Source organism: Melospiza melodia, chromosome Z, assembly GCF_035770615.1.
Source record: "Melospiza melodia melodia isolate bMelMel2 chromosome Z, bMelMel2.pri, whole genome shotgun sequence".
In the NCBI taxonomy this organism is placed as follows: Eukaryota; Metazoa; Chordata; class Aves; order Passeriformes; family Passerellidae; genus Melospiza; species Melospiza melodia.
This window is the reverse complement of record NC_086226.1, coordinates 14,359,325-14,378,091: the sequence shown is the minus strand read 5'-3', so window position 1 is coordinate 14,378,091 and position 18,767 is coordinate 14,359,325. Positions and strand designations below refer to the sequence as shown.

At 54.2% G+C, this 18,767-nt stretch overlaps 2 protein-coding genes across 2 annotated transcripts; both read left to right on the top strand.

The window, feature by feature from the left end:
* The first annotated feature begins 658 nt into the window (after positions 1-658).
* Positions 659-7,529, top strand: LOC134431912 (serine/threonine-protein kinase PAK 3-like). Its single transcript, XM_063180196.1, has 13 exons — positions 659-737; positions 1,680-1,717; positions 2,157-2,283; positions 2,343-2,354; positions 3,254-3,388; positions 4,074-4,137; positions 4,766-4,814; positions 5,124-5,236; positions 5,495-5,612; positions 6,381-6,480; positions 6,752-6,948; positions 7,046-7,183; positions 7,428-7,529. Exons 1-13 carry the CDS (start codon positions 659-661, stop codon positions 7,527-7,529), a joined length of 1,272 nt encoding a protein of 423 aa, XP_063036266.1.
* A 3,245-nt stretch (positions 7,530-10,774) lies between these two features.
* Positions 10,775-17,645, top strand: LOC134432190 (serine/threonine-protein kinase PAK 3-like). The gene is made up of 13 exons (XM_063180694.1): positions 10,775-10,853; positions 11,796-11,833; positions 12,273-12,399; positions 12,459-12,470; positions 13,370-13,504; positions 14,190-14,253; positions 14,882-14,930; positions 15,240-15,352; positions 15,611-15,728; positions 16,497-16,596; positions 16,868-17,064; positions 17,162-17,299; positions 17,544-17,645. The coding sequence occupies exons 1-13, from the start codon at positions 10,775-10,777 to the stop codon at positions 17,643-17,645; spliced, it is 1,272 nt and encodes a 423-aa protein (XP_063036764.1).
* Positions 17,646-18,767: the final 1,122 nt, after the last annotated feature.

Sequence of the window (18,767 nt, the reverse complement as noted above, 5' to 3'; positions counted from 1 at the left end):
GCTATGGATACACTCAAAAACCATCAACTGCTATTTCTTCCGTGAACTCGGCTTTGCTTGCAGGCCAGCTGTCAAGCCCCTCCATAGGTCAGCATGCACCCGCGTGCTCAAGGAGCAACTGCAGCCTGCAATAGTCCTGGAAATTTATTATCTTTGCTTCGTTTGCCATCTAAATGTCACTGAAGAAGTTAGGCTTTTCCAAACCAGCTAGGATGCCACCTAGAAGAAGCAGACTTGCTTTCAGTCAAAGCTTTTGGGACCAAGAGTCATGTTTGCTTGCATTGCTTGGATGCCGCTTGGATTGGCGCATTCTCTGAGTTCCCCTGGCATGCCTTGAGCCCTGCCTTTGTGAGTGAGGAGAATTTCCCAGGCTTTTCTTTTGCATCAGCTGTACAGAAGGTTGTCTTGCTGGGCACAAGAAAGCCACAGAGCAGCTGCCATTGTGAGGTCAAGCCAGAGGTGCCACGTCACAGTGCTGTCAGCACAGCGTTGTCCCGGTGCGCGCCAGGCCTGGTCGTCCAGAGCAGCTCTTCCGCTGGCTCCCTGCAGGAGGATCCTTGTGCTCAAGGAGCTCTCAGCAGACGGCCTGCACCCCGAGAGGAGTCTTGGCTTTCCCTTGGGTGGCACTCAGCGTGCAAACGCGCACAGCGCTGCCAAAATGATCGGGCAAGTCTGTGCCGCCGTTTGCACCGTCTTTTCTGTTGTCTATTCTGGCTACTACCTGACCCAGCTGACTCGTAAGTAAAGGTTTCTCCTGGGGCTGGCATCACCCGACTTTTGCTTGGCTCTGCTCTTTATGCCGCACCAGTGGCCCAGTTTCTTTGGGAACAAAATGGCCATGAAGGTGCCACCGCTTTGGTCAATGTCCTGCCAGCAGCATCAGCTACAAAGGGGGCATCTGTACTGGGTGGCGCGTGCAGAGTATTTGCCATGCAACCTGCAGCGGTTGCCTTCCCTCCCCGGGAGAGTGCGCGGCAGCGGAGTCTGTCATTTATTTCCTCAGCTTGCTGCTTCAAGCAAGACAAGCTGCAAATTGCAGACCCTGAGGGCAGATCCTCAGAAGTACTTCTACCAACTCAGTGCTTCTCTCCAGGAGTGAAGGAAAGCACCTTTTGCTCCATATTCTGCCCCTCAGAGGCCTTGGCTGCATGACTTGAGCCTTTGATGCTGTGCCCAGACTGCGATTGCCTTGGCGATGCAGCACAAACTCCAGTGCAGGGAGGGTTTGCTGCTGAGCCCAGCAGCTGTTCCTGGGCTGCTTCAGCAGGGAGCTGCCACAGGGAAGGGACCCTTTGTGGAAGCTTTGCTGGGCTATCATCTTCAGCCAAGGGATGGGAATTAGGGCATGCAATTTGAAAGAATGTATATGGAAAATGCAGGAAAGGCAAGAGGGAAATGTAGCTTGAGCTGTTAGGCACAAGAGAAGCTCAAAGTTTTGAAGAGCAGCGGGCATTTCCAGCACCGTCTTCCTATTTCTCTCTTGGCAAAAGAGGCCCAAATGTAGACAGAGGCTCCTCTCACGTCCATCTTGTTCTCTTGCTTGCTGTGGGAAAGAGCTGTTGCTCCTTTCCTGTTGGGAAAGGGAAATGCTCTGTGTTGGGACTGCCTTGTGTTGTGGGAGTGGCCAGCACAGGCACTTTTCTAAGGGCCTCTGGTTCCTTTTGCTTTGCTGGCTGCAGGTCACCTGACACGCGGATGGAGACAAGCCTGTCCTTTGGTGAGTGGCAAAGGAAGCTGTGACGTTGCTGGCGTGTGAGAATTGTGCAGCAATTCTGCCAGCTTGGCCTGTTGCAGCCGAGTGTGGAGTGCCGGCGTGGGAGGCTGAATGAAAAGGCCAGCTGCCCGGTGGCATCAGCAGTAGCAAAGGGAGCACTGGCTGTTTGCTGATTTTCCAGGGAAAAGCCTTTCAAGAGATGAAAGGCAAATGGGACAGCTCCAAGGCATCTTGCTGCTTCTAGGCAGCAGGGAAGCTCAAATGCACAGCAAGATGGAGTAGCAGCTCGTTCAGCCAGCTTCCTCGGGTTTGCGTGACTCAGAGGCCCACTTGTATCAAAGTCTATGATTTGCCCTTCTTCTGGGTCCTTTCCCAGCTCAATAGAAAGCAGCTCCTAGGGCACTGGCTTTTGCCCATCTCTCTCACTTCTGTCTGCCTGCAGGGCACAACAGCAGGGTCAGCAGCTCCTCTGGCTGCCTCTGTCATTGAGGAAGAGGATGAAGAGGAGCAAAGGAAGATGAAGCCTTCAGCCGCTGTCCCTTCACAGCCGGAACTTGCAGAGCCAGTAAGTGACAGCTGAGCTTGGCACTGCCTTTGGTGCAGGGCCAGGCTACCCATTTTGGAGCAGCCCTTGTTGCTCGTGGCTGAAGATGCTGGCGGCCGTGTGCCTGCTGTGACGTAGTGCGGCTTCAGGCAAGCTGGGGAGCCCTGGCCAATGGGTTCTGAAGTTTGACATTTAAGCTGGGATGCTGAGAGGGTGCCCGAGTGTCTCTTGGGATCAGACAGGAGGCAGCATTCAGTGACTCTCAGTGCAGGAGTCAGCCCCTTGTGCCCGTTGTCAGTGCAGGCTGCCGGTGGTCAGCGGACAGCACGGCCCAAATTCACAGTTGACAGCCTTGCAGGGTGCCTGGGAGACACTGGCCCCTGGAAGGGACCTGCTCTCTCCGTGGACTAATTAGCTTCAGGCTGTGCTTCACTTCCAGCCGGTCAGAGCAGAGTTTGGAGAGGAGAATCCTCGGCAGCCCTGCAGTGTAAAAGGGCGGGTGGGTCTGGGCAGGGCTGGAAAGCGGCTCCCAAGGGCCGCTCCCTAAAGGCTGCCATAGAGAAGGGAAATCCGTGAAACAGATCAGAGAAGGGACACGCTGCGGGCTTCTGAGCAGACTGTTGCGTGCCAACTCCGGGCTGATTTCATTCCGGCCCAGGAAAAGACAGGAGGAGGAAAGCAGCAAGGCTCTGGGGTCCTGCTCTGATCTCTTTGTGGATCTTGGCAGCCCCATCGATACCTTGTTGCCAGTGTCTTGCAGAAAAGCTGAACAGGTGGAGCATGGAGGTGGTCGGGAGGGGCTGGATCCAAGTAGCCTTTGGGCTTCTCCCGAAGGTGCCTTTGAGAAGGGGACATGGGAACTGCCTCAGCTGGAGAGGCCTGGCCGTGGCTGGCAGCACCTTCCCAAGGCCTTGCTTTTGCTGTGCGCTTAGGGGGAGCATGTGTGCCAGCCACCCTTCTGACGGGCAATCCTTTCTTGTCCCAGCGCAAGACAGGCTCTGCCATTCAACCTGGTGCCGCCGGACCAGCATGGCCTGCAGCAGCCAGCTCAAGCCCCGCTGCCGGCACTTCCTGCAGCAGCGCAGCCCAGCAGCCCGAGATGAGGGAGGAGCAGGGCCTGAAGACACTGAGTACGTCCGTCCGGTGCATTTCTTGTCTGCCAGAGCAGGCTGTTGCGCGTGTGTCTGGGTGTAGGCTGCGCCAGATGCTGCCCTTCAGTCTCAGAGGCACTTAGGCCTCTCTGCAGAAGGTGTTGTTGTGCTCTGAGGCAGCGCGGCAGCGCTCAGGGAGTCCCTGCTGCCTGTGAGGGCGGCTGGGCCTGGCTTGGCCCTGCCTGGGCTGCCTTCTGGGCCAAAGACAAAAGCAGAGATTGTTTCTGCTTGAGCAGAAGGCTGGCACCTAGCAAGTGACTATTGCCCAGGGAGCTGTCTGGCCCCAGCTGTTTTCTGGCTCTGGTTCTTACTCCTCCTCCGGCCCAGACACTTTGTGCCCCTGGCAGCGGACCTGCCAGTGATGGTGGGTGTGACCGCGGAGGCTGCAAAGGCCCTTGGTTACCTCTTAGGGCCCCCTTCTTAAGGGCTCATCATTTTGGCTTATCGCGTGGGATGCTGCTCTTGAAAGAAATCAAGGCCTTCTTGGAAAGGCCACCTGATGAAAGGTGGAGAAGATGGCCCTCCCACTTGCTGGTCTCAGCAGCTGGAAGCCGAGGGACCGCAAAGGGCCCAGAGCTGCAGGCAGTGGGGCTGCCTTTGGGACGCTCTGGGCAGCGGCGTCTCTGTGTGCGAGTGAGCGCCCTGCACTGCTTTTGTCTTTCAGGGAGCATCGTGAGTCCGGGCCGGCCTACAGGCAAATACACGGCATTTGAGGAACTCGGGCGAGGGTAAGCGTGACGTCAGCTCATTTTACAAAAGTGTGGGCCAGGTCTTTGGCTGGTGCAATATCAAGCGTGAAGTCAGGCAAGCTCCAAACATGGTCAGGCTCTGGCTTGACCTCGTGTCGCCTGCCTGGACTGCTCGGTCAGAGCAATGCAAAGGCCTCATTAAAGACAAGTTGATGCTGGCAGTGTCTTGCTTGCAGCAGTGAGGAGCAGGAGCTGGGAAAACCCCTGGCCCTGCAGCTTTGTGGCCTGAAAGAGCCCCTTGCCATGCAAGAAAGATCAGATTGTCCAGGACAGTCTTGTGACTCAAATTGTTCTCCCTTTTTTGACACACACATGCATGCACACCCGCACAAGGAGAGAGTTCCCCTTAGGTTCTGAAATGACCTGGCAGGGTGTGCGCCTTGGAGATTTCCAGCGGCCCTTGGTCTTCATGCTGCACCTTAGTGCTGTTCCCTTGGACAGCCTGCCCCGCATGGCAGAGGGCTGACGTGCTGTTGGCCGAAGAGATGCTGCAGCCAGGCATTTTTTCTAAGGAAGGCGTCCAGGCAGCCGGGGGAGATCTGCTGCCTGGGCTTGCTTTACCTGCCAAAGGGATACAGGTCTCTTTCTGCTGCTTTTGTCTTTCTAGAGGGTTTGGAGCTGTTTATAAAGCCCTTGACACCAGCAGCGGACAACAGGTAAAGTGCCAACAGCCCCATGCCATTTTGCAGCTCTGGAGCGCTTTGCCCGCTGCTGTGAGCTGTGCTTGGAGGTTTGGGTGGCAGCTCCATGTCTGCAGCAGAGGCTGTTCCTCTGAAATACAGTCTAGGCTCCGGGGGCAGAATGCATTTGGGATGGCTTTTGGTGCTTCTGCTAAGCTCTGCTGTCTAGTGACAAGGCACTTTGGCCCAGCGTGCTGCCTCATTGCAGCAGCACTCGCTCCGTGCTCCTTGTGATCTCGAGCAGGGTGCGTCTTCTCAAGGTACCGGTGGCCAATGTCATTGCAGGTGGCAATCAAGATCATGTCACTCGAGGAGGAGATGTCCGAGGAGCTGGCTGCCAATGAAATCCTGGCCATGAGGGACAACAGGAGTCCCAATATCGTTACCTACTTAGACAGGTTGGCATATTCTGGTGTCAATGTAGCTTTAGCTGGTGCAAGCGCAAAGAGACGATGCCCTTTGGTCGCTGGCAGAGAACAGAGCTGGGGAGGATTTCTCTGCTGGTCTCCAGAGCGTGGGAGGAGGTGGAGCTGGTGTTCAATAGTCTCTTGTGGCACACGTAGCTTGGAGAGCAGCTGCAAAAACCTGTCTCAGGCCCTGGGGTGACGGAGGCTGTGCCCATTCTGTTTCTCCATGCCGTGGTTTTCTTCTTTCAGCTACCTGGTGGATGCGGAGCTCTGGCTGGCCATGGAGTTCATGGACGGCGGCACCTTGTTTGATGTGCTGAGGGCAGTGTACCTGGAGGAAGGACAGATAGGCGCTGTCTGTCGGGAGGTGAGGGATCCCGCTTGTGCTTGCCCAAGACTGCCCGGATGCTGCTTGTCAGCTGGAGCTTAAGGAGAGCCGAGATTTCTTGCTCTCACCTTTCTTTTGCTGCTGCTGCTGCTGCTTCTGTCACACCACACAGGAGAAGAAAGAGCATGGGAAGTGTACTGCCTGCCGGTGCCCTCGCACTCCTCAGGCTCTGTTCTTGCACTCTTCCATCCTGTCTGTCCTCTGGCCTTGGTGCTCGCTCACTGGCTCAATTTCTCTTTCTTCCTCTTCCCAGCTTTGCCTGGGAATGTTTGCCTGGAACCTGTCTGTCTGTCCTACATTGCTTGCCACTGGAAGGCAGCATGCGGCTGGCAGAATTTCAAGCTAAGGGCAAAGAGCTGTCCTCAGCTTCAAAGGATAGCATTGCAGCCTGGATGGCGATGCATTCTGGAACAGCTCGAAGGTGCTGCTGTCACCAGCAGCTTCCTCTTCTGCTGCCACTAGGCTTCCCCAAAATTCTTGGCCCTGCCGCCTCCCAGCCAAAGGTGGCGCGCTTCCTACCCAAGGCCGGTGGAACTTTTGGGAGCCCGGATGCCTTTGCTTGGAAATCTAGAAAAAACTTCCAAGAGTGTTGAAGCAGCAAGCTCTTCATGGTGACAGCAGCATGATGTTTCGCCCTCGCTCACAATTCCCTGAGAAAGCCGCCAATCCCGTTGAGCTCTTTCCTTGCGGGTGGGATGAAATCAGATCCTGCACGTTAACTTTCCCTCCCTCCTTTTTCTCTCTCAGTGCCTGCAAGGACTGCATTTCCTTCATTCCCGCCAAGTCATCCACAGAGACATCAAAAGTTGCAACGTCCTGGTGGGCACGGACGGATCCGTCAAGTTGGGTGGGTATCCCTGCTGGGCGGCAGCATGTCCAGCATATGCCGTGCGCTTGCATTTTGGTGACGGCCACTGGGGCAGAAGCGCGGCTTGGCCAGTGCGTGAATCGTCAGGGTGTTTTTGAAGCGGCCGATGCCTTATTTGCCTGGCTCCAGGCACGTGGAAGGAGAGCTCAGCTGCTTTTTCAGTTAGATTCAGCATGGCCTGGTCAGGGCAATGGTTTTGGCCACTTTGCCAGTGGTAGCTGGCTTTGTCAGGCTTTGTTTTTGTCCTCAGGTGACTTTGGCCTCTGTGCTCAGCTCAGCCCTGAGCACAGCAAGCGCAGCTCCAGCGTCGGCACTCCCAGCTGGATGGCACCGGAGGTGGTGAGAGGAGAAGCCTACGGCCCCAAAGTGGACATCTGGTCCCTGGGGATCATGGGGCTGGAAATGGTGGAAGGGGAAGCTCCTTACCAGCGGGAAGCCCGTCTCCGGGTAAGGTGCAGCTTAGCAAGAGGGCTCTGTGTGGAGAGAGCTGTGTGTGGCTAGCAAAGGAGCAGGTGGAATGTCCTCTTGCATCCATGTGCTGTAGGCTTTTGAACTGCTAGAAAGGAACGGGCCCCCAAAACTGCAGAACCCCAGGCACCACTCGGCTCTCCTGCGCGACTTCCTCCGCTGCTGCTTGCAGGCAGATGAGGACAGGCGCTGGTCTGCCCAGGAGCTCCTACAGGTAAGAAAAAGCAAAGGGGCAAAAAGCCCTGGCAGCTGAGGACACCTGCATGAAGGGATGAGGAGGAGGAGGAGTGTGGGCCACGTGGCACAGAAAGCTGCCAGGACAGGAAGGCGCAGGGGGACATGCTGCCCTCAGTGCTCTTTGTGTGTCTTGCTTGTAGCCAAGGAATCCTGCTTGAGCCCGCCAGGATGTGATCCTGGAAAGTAAGTGTTCCTTTCTTTGTTCTTTTTCCTCTGGGCAGCATCCCTTCGTGACCTCAGGCGATCCTGCCTCCAGCCTGGCTGCTCTGATCATCTCAGCCAAGCGAGTGCAGGAAGACTGGAGAGGAGACACCTGCGCCTGAGGAGGCCCTGATGCCCCGCCAGCCAAGAGGAGGGAAAAGGGGATGTGTCATCTTTAGGCAGAGCTTCAGCCATCCCCCGAGTTTGAAGAGGAGCTGTGCCGTAGCTGGGAAACATGATAGTGTAGATATTTGCTCAGTTTAGCTGTTAGGTTAGCTGTTAGGTTAGGTTGAGTTAGGTTAGCATAGGTTGGATTAGATTAGGTTAGGTTAGGTTAGGTTAGCTTAGCTTAGCTTAGGTTAGGTTAGGTTAGATATGTTGTTAGGTTCAATTGAAAGCTCTGTTGTTTTTCTTTCTGCAAAAGGTGAAAATTTAAAAAAATTAGGAAATACAGGGATCAACATTTAAGGACTATGGAACATAGACATCTTGGATAGTAGAGGATTCTTTAGCTTAGGATAGAGTGTTGTTAATTTAGGGAAGCTTTGAAGTAGAAATGAAAGAATTGTCATAATAAGAATTAAGCAGTGAGAGGAAAAGCTGGGCTGCAGCAGAACTGGAGCCTGCAGGCACTCCAAGCTGTCAGCCTGAGCAGGCCACCTGCAGGACAGAATGATGAAGATGAAGAAGCAGTGAGGGGATACTTTGTTTCAGCCCGAGTGTCAATAAAAGTCGAAAATACCAGAGTGTTGTAAGGCTGCCTTCCTTGCCGGGCTGTAGCTAAGTGGACAGTCCATTTCAGAGGCCCAAAGAACAAAGTGAGGTAAGCAGCTTTGCTTACCTGAAGTGTGGCATGCCTGTGGGAAGCTGAGAGACCTACAGGTAATGAACACCAGGTAATGAGCTGCCATTCAGGACAACACTAGGAGGCAGATGTGCAGTCCTTTCTGGGCCTCTTGTCTTGATCAGATGTCAGGCTGATCAGCAGCAATCACCATTTTGTTGCCACCCTCCTCTCACTATGTCACTATGTGGGATGGAATGGCATTCTCACAGCGGCATCTGGCATTTCCTCCCTGCTTCTCTTTTCCCCAGGGACCCTCTGGGCCAGCCTCATCCCCCACAGGGGTGTGCAACCACCAGGGCCACCTGCAGAGCCCCATTCCCACTCTGCTGCCTCCTTGGCCTTTTCCCACATCTGGGCCAGCCTGCTGTTGCCAGGTGTTGGAAACATGCACACAGCATAGCACACCTGTCATTGAGCAATTTGATGCAGGAGCCCCTGCTGAGCACGGCTCTCCACCCCGGCCCTTTTCCCACCGAGCTGTGGCTCCATTTCGCCTCCATCTGCTGGCATAGCCACTGTGAGGGACTGCTCAGGGACTGGATGCTCCTTGAATGTTGCCCACAGGCCTGATTTCCACGCCTCCCCATTCCTCCTACCCTAAGGCTGCCTCAGCCGTCTGAACACAATTTTTCTTACTCTAATGGCTTCCTGTGCCTTACTTGATACTGTAAGCAGAAGTACACCGTTTTGATTGTCTTTCTTCTAGAATTAATAAAAATAAGTTGGAAATACTCCTAGATTTTGCCATTTAAAACTTGAGGCAAGTGCAAAAAGTAGAGAAGCTTTCTGTGCAGCTTTTCAGGTAATTTGAGGTCTCCTTCCTCTTCACTCACTTTCAGCATATCTGTTGATTTTCCTTTGCTCTCATCTTTGAAGCTTCATCCCTTGTCTATCGATCTGCAAAAATAGCCTGTAAACCCAAGGCAAATTTACTATCCTTTGTATTTTTCCTCCTCTGGAAAAGCTGAGGCTCGTGTGATCTTCTCCTGTCATCTAGACTTTGATTCCCATCTTGGCTCTGGCTAAGAGCAGAACAAATGTAATTTATTGCCCGCTAGTATGATCTGCTAGCAAAGGTCACATTTAGAGCTGAGCATGATGCTTCTCTCCCTCCGTTGAATACACATCTTTGTGTCAAGGCCTGGTGACTTCCAGGAGCACCTGGAAGCTACTGCCAAGGACAAAAGTCTCACTCTTGCTGGTTTTGACACTCATGGGTTGGTAGGATTTTGATCTACGTCGACAGTGATCTACAGGAACTGGATCCTTGACACCAAGTGCCTTCAAGCAACATTTCTAAGCAGAGTGGGCAATGAAGTCCAGATACTAATGAGTTGTGGTTTGTTTTAACTCTGTCTAACATATGGTACACTATCCCAAAACATGTTATTTTTGAGTGCTTCAGGCATTTAAAACTTAGGTTTATTCTTGTCAACACTTTTCTTTCCTCTCTTCAGAAATCTGCATGTCCAGCTACTAATTTCTTTCTCAGCTTGTTGAAAAGGTACCAGTCAGACAAGACTTGTTTCTTGACCCAGAGATGGGGCAAGCGTCACCGTTAGGCCGGACGTGGCATACACACGTGATCAGGGTCCAAGAAGAAAAAGGTTTGTTTGTTTTATTCTGCATGTTCTCCAGCTTATACACTCTTAACAAAGCGTGATCTCAAGTCACTAACTACATCACAATAACTTCTTCTATCCATTGGTGCAAAGCAATTAACGTCAATATAACTGGCAAAAGTTTTACAGAAATTTATAAGGCACGTATGCACATCTACTTCGGCACCTAGTCTAGCATACGCAAATTTTCCTGTATCTCTTCTAATGGGTTTCCATGCTGACGGCCTTGTCTTCTTCCTTGCTATGGATACACTCAAAAACCATCAACTGCTATTTCTTCCGTGAACTCGGCTTTGCTTGCAGGCCAGCTGTCAAGCCCCTCCATAGGTCAGCATGCACCCGCGTGCTCAAGGAGCAACTGCAGCCTGCAATAGTCCTGGAAATTTATTATCTTTGCTTCGTTTGCCATCTAAATGTCACTGAAGAAGTTAGGCTTTTCCAAACCAGCTAGGATGCCACCTAGAAGAAGCAGACTTGCTTTCAGTCAAAGCTTTTGGGACCAAGAGTCATGTTTGCTTGCATTGCTTGGATGCCGCTTGGATTGGCGCATTCTCTGAGTTCGCCTGGCATGCCTTGAGCCCTGCCTTTGTGAGTGAGGAGAATTTCCCAGGCTTTTCTTTTGCATCAGCTGTACAGAAGGTTGTCTTGCTGGGCACAAGAAAGCCACAGAGCAGCTGCCATTGTGAGGTCAAGCCAGAGGTGCCACGTCACAGTGCTGTCAGCACAGCGTTGTCCCGGTGCGCGCCAGGCCTGGTCGTCCAGAGCAGTTCTTCCGCTGGCTCCCTGCAGGAGGATCCTTGTGCTCAAGGAGCTCTCAGCAGACGGCCTGCACCCCGAGAGGAGTCTTGGCTTTCCCTTGGGTGGCACTCAGCGTGCAAACGCGCACAGCGCTGCCAAAATGATCGGGCAAGTCTGTGCCGCCGTTTGCACCGTCTTTTCTGTTGTCTATTCTGGCTACTACCTGACCCAGCTGACTCGTAAGTAAAGGTTTCTCCTGGGGCTGGCATCACCCGACTTTTGCTTGGCTCTGCTCTTTATGCCGCACCAGTGGCCCAGTTTCTTTGGGAACAAAATGGCCATGAAGGTGCCACCGCTTTGGTCAATGTCCTGCCAGCAGCATCAGCTACAAAGGGGGCATCTGTACTGGGTGGCGCGTGCAGAGTATTTGCCATGCAACCTGCAGCGGTTGCCTTCCCTCCCCGGGAGAGTGCGCGGCAGCGGAGTCTGTCATTTATTTCCTCAGCTTGCTGCTTCAAGCAAGACAAGCTGCAAATTGCAGACCCTGAGGGCAGATCCTCAGAAGTACTTCTACCAACTCAGTGCTTCTCTCCAGGAGTGAAGGAAAGCACCTTTTGCTCCATATTCTGCCCCTCAGAGGCCTTGGCTGCATGACTTGAGCCTTTGATGCTGTGCCCAGACTGCGATTGCCTTGGCGATGCAGCACAAACTCCAGTGCAGGGAGGGTTTGCTGCTGAGCCCAGCAGCTGTTCCTGGGTTGCTTCAGCAGGGAGCTGCCACAGGGAAGGGACCCTTTGTGGAAGCTTTGCTGGGCTATCATCTTCAGCCAAGGGATGGGAATTAGGGCATGCAATTTGAAAGAATGTATATGGAAAATGCAGGAAAGGCAAGAGGGAAATGTAGCTTGAGCTGTTAGGCACAAGAGAAGCTCAAAGTTTTGAAGAGCAGCGGGCATTTCCAGCACCGTCTTCCTATTTCTCTCTTGGCAAAAGAGGCCCAAATGTAGACAGAGGCTCCTCTCACGTCCATCTTGTTCTCTTGCTTGCTGTGGGAAAGAGCTGTTGCTCCTTTCCTGTTGGGAAAGGGAAATGCTCTGTGTTGGGACTGCCTTGTGTTGTGGGAGTGGCCAGCACAGGCACTTTTCTAAGGGCCTCTGGTTCCTTTTGCTTTGCTGGCTGCAGGTCACCTGACACGCGGATGGAGACAAGCCTGTCCTTTGGTGAGTGGCAAAGGAAGCTGTGACGTTGCTGGCGTGTGAGAATTGTGCAGCAATTCTGCCAGCTTGGCCTGTTGCAGCCGAGTGTGGAGTGCCGGCGTGGGAGGCTGAATGAAAAGGCCAGCTGCCCGGTGGCATCAGCAGTTGCAAAGGGAGCACTGGCTGTTTGCTGATTTTCCAGGGAAAAGCCTTTCAAGAGATGAAAGGCAAATGGGACAGCTCCAAGGCATCTTGCTGCTTCTAGGCAGCAGGGAAGCTCAAATGCACAGCAAGATGGAGTAGCAGCTCGTTCAGCCAGCTTCCTCGGGTTTGCGTGACTCAGAGGCCCACTTGTATCAAAGTCTATGATTTGCCCTTCTTCTGGGTCCTTTCCCAGCTCAATAGAAAGCAGCTCCTAGGGCACTGGCTTTTGCCCATCTCTCTCACTTCTGTCTGCCTGCAGGGCACAACAGCAGGGTCAGCAGCTCCTCTGGCTGCCTCTGTCATTGAGGAAGAGGATGAAGAGGAGCAAAGGAAGATGAAGCCTTCAGCCGCTGTCCCTTCACAGCCGGAACTTGCAGAGCCAGTAAGTGACAGCTGAGCTTGGCACTGCCTTTGGTGCAGGGCCAGGCTACCCATTTTGGAGCAGCCCTTGTTGCTCGTGGCTGAAGATGCTGGCGGCCGTGTGCCTGCTGTGACGTAGTGCGGCTTCAGGCAAGCCGGGGAGCCCTGGCCAATGGGTTCTGAAGTTTGACATTTAAGCTGGGATGCTGAGAGGGTGCCCGAGTGTCTCTTGGGATCAGACAGGAGGCAGCATTCAGTGACTCTCAGTGCAGGAGTCAGCCCCTTGTCCCCTTTGTCAGTGCAGGCTGCCGGTGGTCAGCGGACAGCACGGCCCAAATTCACAGTTGACAGCCTTGCAGGGTACCTGGGAGACACTGGCCCCTGGAAGGGACCTGCTCTCTCCGTGGACTAATTAGCTTCAGGCTGTGCTTCACTTCCAGCCGGTCAGAGCAGAGTTTGGAGAGGAGAATCCTCGGCAGCCCTGCAGTGTAAAAGGGCGGGTGGGTCTGGGCAGGGCTGGAAAGCGGCTCCCAAGGGCCGCTCCCTAAAGGCTGCCATAGAGAAGGGAAATCCGTGAAACAGATCAGAGAAGGGACACGCTGCGGGCTTCTGAGCAGACTGTTGCGTGCCAACTCCGGGCTGATTTCATTCCGGCCCAGGAAAAGACAGGAGGAGGAAAGCAGCAAGGCTCTGGGGTCCTGCTCTGATCTCTTTGTGGATCTTGGCAGCCCCATCGATACCTTGTTGCCAGTGTCTTGCAGAAAAGCTGAACAGGTGGAGCGTGGAGGTGGTCGGGAGGGGCTGGATCCAAGTAGCCTTTGGGCTTCTCCCGAAGGTGCCTTTGAGAAGGGGACATGGGAACTGCCTCAGCTGGAGAGGCCTGGCCGTGGCTGGCAGCACCTTCCCAAGGCCTTGCTTTTGCTGTGCGCTTAGGGGGAGCATGTGTGCCAGCCACCCTTCTGACGGGCAATCCTTTCTTGTCCCAGCGCAAGACAGGCTCTGCCATTCAACCTGGTGCCGCCGGACCAGCATGGCCTGCAGCAGCCAGCTCAAGCCCCGCTGCCGGCACTTCCTGCAGCAGCGCAGCCCAGCAGCCCGAGATGAGGGAGGAGCAGGGCCTGAAGACACTGAGTACGTCCGTCCGGTGCATTTCTTGTCTGCCAGAGCAGGCTGTTGCGCGTGTGTCTGGGTGTAGGCTGCGCCAGATGCTGCCCTTCAGTCTCAGAGGCACTTAGGCCTCTCTGCAGAAGGTGTTGTTGTGCTCTGAGGCAGCGCGGCAGCGCTCAGGGAGTCCCTGCTGCCTGTGAGGGCGGCTGGGCCTGGCTTGGCCCTGCCTGGGCTGCCTTCTGGGCCAAAGACAAAAGCAGAGATTGTTTCTGCTTGAGCAGAAGGCTGGCACCTAGCAAGTGACTATTGCCCAGGGAGCTGTCTGGCCCCAGCTGTTTTCTGGCTCTGGTTCTTACTCCTCCTCCGGCCCAGACACTTTGTGCCCCTGGCAGCGGACCTGCCAGTGATGGTGGGTGTGACCGCGGAGGCTGCAAAGGCCCTTGGTTACCTCTTAGGGCCCCCTTCTTAAGGGCTCATCATTTTGGCTTATCGCGTGGGATGCTGCTCTTGAAAGAAATCAAGGCCTTCTTGGAAAGGCCACCTGATGAAAGGTGGAGAAGATGGCCCTCCCACTTGCTGGTCTCAGCAGCTGGAAGCCGAGGGACCGCAAAGGGCCCAGAGCTGCAGGCAGTGGGGCTGCCTTTGGGACGCTCTGGGCAGCGGCGTCTCTGTGTGCGAGTGAGCGCCCTGCACTGCTTTTGTCTTTCAGGGAGCATCGTGAGTCCGGGCCGGCCTACAGGCAAATACACGGCATTTGAGGAACTCGGGCGAGGGTAAGCGTGACGTCAGCTCATTTTACAAAAGTGTGGGCCAGGTCTTTGGCTGGTGCAATATCAAGCGTGAAGTCAGGCAAGCTCCAAACATGGTCAGGCTCTGGCTTGACCTCGTGTCGCCTGCCTGGACTGCTCGGTCAGAGCAATGCAAAGGCCTCATTAAAGACAAGTTGATGCTGGCAGTGTCTTGCTTGCAGCAGTGAGGAGCAGGAGCTGGGAAAACCCCTGGCCCTGCAGCTTTGTGGCCTGAAAGAGCCCCTTGCCATGCAAGAAAGATCAGATTGTCCAGGACAGTCTTGTGACTCAAATTGTTCTCCCTTTTTTGACACACACATGCATGCACACCCGCACAAGGAGAGAGTTCCCCTTAGGTTCTGAAATGACCTGGCAGGGTGTGCGCCTTGGAGATTTCCAGCGGCCCTTGGTCTTCATGCTGCACCTTAGTGCTGTTCCCTTGGACAGCCTGCCCCGCATGGCAGAGGGCTGACGTGCTGTTGGCCGAAGAGATGCTGCAGCCAGGCATTTTTTCTAAGGAAGGCGTCCAGGCAGCCGGGGGAGATCTGCTGCCTGGGCTTGCTTTACCTGCCAAAGGGATACAGGTCTCTTTCTGCTGCTTTTGTCTTTCTAGAGGGTTTGGAGCTGTTTATAAAGCCCTTGACACCAGCAGCGGACAACAGGTAAAGTGCCAACAGCCCCATGCCATTTTGCAGCTCTGGAGCGCTTTGCCCGCTGCTGTGAGCTGTGCTTGGAGGTTTGGGTGGCAGCTCCATGTCTGCAGCAGAGGCTGTTCCTCTGAAATACAGTCTAGGCTCCGGGGGCAGAATGCATTTGGGATGGCTTTTGGTGCTTCTGCTAAGCTCTGCTGTCTAGTGACAAGGCACTTTGGCCCAGCGTGCTGCCTCATTGCAGCAGCACTCGCTCCGTGCTCCTTGTGATCTCGAGCAGGGTGCGTCTTCTCAAGGTACCGGTGGCCAATGTCATTGCAGGTGGCAATCAAGATCATGTCACTCGAGGAGGAGATGTCCGAGGAGCTGGCTGCCAATGAAATCCTGGCCATGAGGGACAACAGGAGTCCCAATATCGTTACCTACTTAGACAGGTTGGCATATTCTGGTGTCAATGTAGCTTTAGCTGGTGCAAGCGCAAAGAGACGATGCCCTTTGGTCGCTGGCAGAGAACAGAGCTGGGGAGGATTTCTCTGCTGGTCTCCAGAGCGTGGGAGGAGGTGGAGCTGGTGTTCAATAGTCTCTTGTGGCACACGTAGCTTGGAGAGCAGCTGCAAAAACCTGTCTCAGGCCCTGGGGTGACGGAGGCTGTGCCCATTCTGTTTCTCCATGCCGTGGTTTTCTTCTTTCAGCTACCTGGTGGATGCGGAGCTCTGGCTGGCCATGGAGTTCATGGACGGCGGCACCTTGTTTGATGTGCTGAGGGCAGTGTACCTGGAGGAAGGACAGATAGGCGCTGTCTGTCGGGAGGTGAGGGATGCCGCTTGTGCTTGCCCAAGACTGCCCGGATGCTGCTTGTCAGCTGGAGCTTAAGGAGAGCCGAGATTTCTTGCTCTCACCTTTCTTTTGCTGCTGCTGCTGCTGCTTCTGTCACACCACACAGGAGAAGAAAGAGCATGGGAAGTGTACTGCCTGCCGGTGCCCTCGCACTCCTCAGGCTCTGTTCTTGCACTCTTCCATCCTGTCTGTCCTCTGGCCTTGGTGCTCGCTCACTGGCTCAATTTCTCTTTCTTCCTCTTCCCAGCTTTGCCTGGGAATGTTTGCCTGGAACCTGTCTGTCTGTCCTACATTGCTTGCCACTGGAAGGCAGCATGCGGCTGGCAGAATTTCAAGCTAAGGGCAAAGAGCTGTCCTCAGCTTCAAAGGATAGCATTGCAGCCTGGATGGCGATGCATTCTGGAACAGCTCGAAGGTGCTGCTGTCACCAGCAGCTTCCTCTTCTGCTGCCACTAGGCTTCCCCAAAATTCTTGGCCCTGCCGCCTCCCAGCCAAAGGTGGCGCGCTTCCTACCCAAGGCCGGTGGAACTTTTGGGAGCCCGGATGCCTTTGCTTGGAAATCTAGAAAAAACTTCCAAGAGTGTTGAAGCGGCAAGCTCTTCATGGTGACAGCAGCGTGATGTTTCGCCCTCGCTCACAATTCCCTGAGAAAGCCGCCAATCCCGTTGAGCTCTTTCCTTGCGGGTGGGATGAAATCAGATCCTGCACGTTAACTTTCCCTCCCTCCTTTTTCTCTCTCAGTGCCTGCAAGGACTGCATTTCCTTCATTCCCGCCAAGTCATCCACAGAGACATCAAAAGTTGCAACGTCCTGGTGGGCACGGACGGATCCGTCAAGTTGGGTGGGTATCCCTGCTGGGCGGCAGCACGTCCAGCATATGCCGTGCGCTTGCATTTTGGTGACGGCCACTGGGGCAGAAGCGCGGCTTGGCCAGTGCATGAATCGTCAGGGTGTTTTTGAAGCGGCCGATGCCTTATTTGCCTGGCTCCAGGCACGTGGAAGGAGAGCTCAGCTGCTTTTTCAGTTAGATTCAGCATGGCCTGGTCAGGGCAATGGTTTTGGCCACTTTGCCAGTGGTAGCTGGCTTTGTCAGGCTTTGTTTTTGTCCTCAGGTGACTTTGGCCTCTGTGCTCAGCTCAGCCCTGAGCACAGCAAGCGCAGCTCCAGCGTCGGCACTCCCAGCTGGATGGCACCGGAGGTGGTGAGAGGAGAAGCCTACGGCCCCAAAGTGGACATCTGGTCCCTGGGGATCATGGGGCTGGAAATGGTGGAAGGGGAAGCTCCTTACCAGCGGGAAGCCCGTCTCCGGGTAAGGTGCAGCTTAGCAAGAGGGCTCTGTGTGGAGAGAGCTGTGTGTGGCTGGCAAAGGAGCAGGTGGAGTGTCCTCTTGCATCCATGTGCTGTAGGTTTTTGAACTGCTAGAAAGGAACGGGCCCCCAAAACTGCAGAACCCCAGGCACCACTCGGCTCTCCTGCGCGACTTCCTCCGCTGCTGCCTGCAGGCAGATGAGGACAGGCGCTGGTCTGCCCAGGAGCTCCTACAGGTAAGAAAAAGCAAAGGGGCAAAAAGCCCTGGCAGCTGAGGACACCTGCATGAAGGGATGAGGAGGAGGAGGAGTGTGGGCCACGTGGCACAGAAAGCTGCCAGGACAGGAAGGCGCAGGGGGACATGCTGCCCTCAGTGCTCTTTGTGTGTCTTGCTTGTAGCCAAGGAATCCTGCTTGAGCCCGCCAGGATGTGATCCTGGAAAGTAAGAGTTCCTTTCTTTGTTCTTTTTCCTCTGGGCAGCATCCCTTCGTGACCTCAGGCGATCCTGCCTCCAGCCTGGCTGCTCTGATCATCTCAGCCAAGCGAGTGCAGGAAGACTGGAGAGGAGACACCTGCGCCTGAGGAGGCCCTGATGCCCCGCCAGCCAAGAGGAGGGAAAAGGGGATGTGTCATCTTTAGGCAGAGCTTGAGCCATCCCCCGAGTTTGAAGAGGAGCTGTGCCGTAGCTGGGAAACATGATAGTGTAGATATTTGCTCAGTTGAGCTGTTAGGTTAGCTGTTAGGTTAGGTTGAGTTAGGTTAGCATAGGTTGGATTAGATTAGGTTAGCTTAGGTTAGGTTAGGTTAGCTTAGCTTAGGTTAGGTTAGGTTAGATATGTTGTTAGGTTCAATTGAAAGCTCTGTTGTTTTTCTTTCTGCAAAAGGTGAAAATTTAAAAAAATTAGGAAATACAGGGATCAACATTTAAGGACTATGGAACATAGACATCTTGGATAGTAGAGGATTGTTTATCTTAGGATAGAGTGTTGTTAATTTAGGGAAGCTTTGAAGTAGAAATGAAAGAATTGTCATAATAAGAATTAAGCAGTGAGAGGAAAAGCTGGGCTGCAGCAGAACTGGAGCCTGCAGGCACTCCAAGCTGTCAGCCTGAGCAGGCCACCTGCAGGACAGAATGATGAAGATGAAGAAGCAGCGAGGGGATACTTTGTTTCAGCCCGAGTGTCAATAAAAGTCAAAAATACCAGAGTGTTGTAAGGCTGCCTTCCTTGCCGGGCTGTAGCTAAGTGGACAGTCCATTTCAGAGGCCCAAAGAACAAAGTGAGGTAAGCAGCTTTGCTTACCTGAAGTGTGGCATGCCTGTGGGAAGCTGAGAGACCTACAGGTAATGAACACCAGGTAATGAGCTGCCATTCAGGACAACACTAGGAGGCAGATGTGCAGTCCTTTCTGGGCCTCTTGTCTTGATCAGATGTCAGGCTGATCAGCAGCAATCACCATTTTGTTGCCACCCTCCTCTCACTATGTCACTATGTGGGATGGAATGGCATTCTCACAGCGGCATCTGGCATTTCCTCCCTGCTTCTCTTTTCCCCAGGGACCCTCTGGGCCAGCCTCATCCCCCACAGGGGTGTGCAACCACCAGGGCCACCTGCAGAGCCCCATTCCCACTCTGCTGCCTCCTTGGCCTTTTCCCACATCTGGGCCAGCCTGCTGTTGCCAGGTGTTGGAAACATGCACACAGCA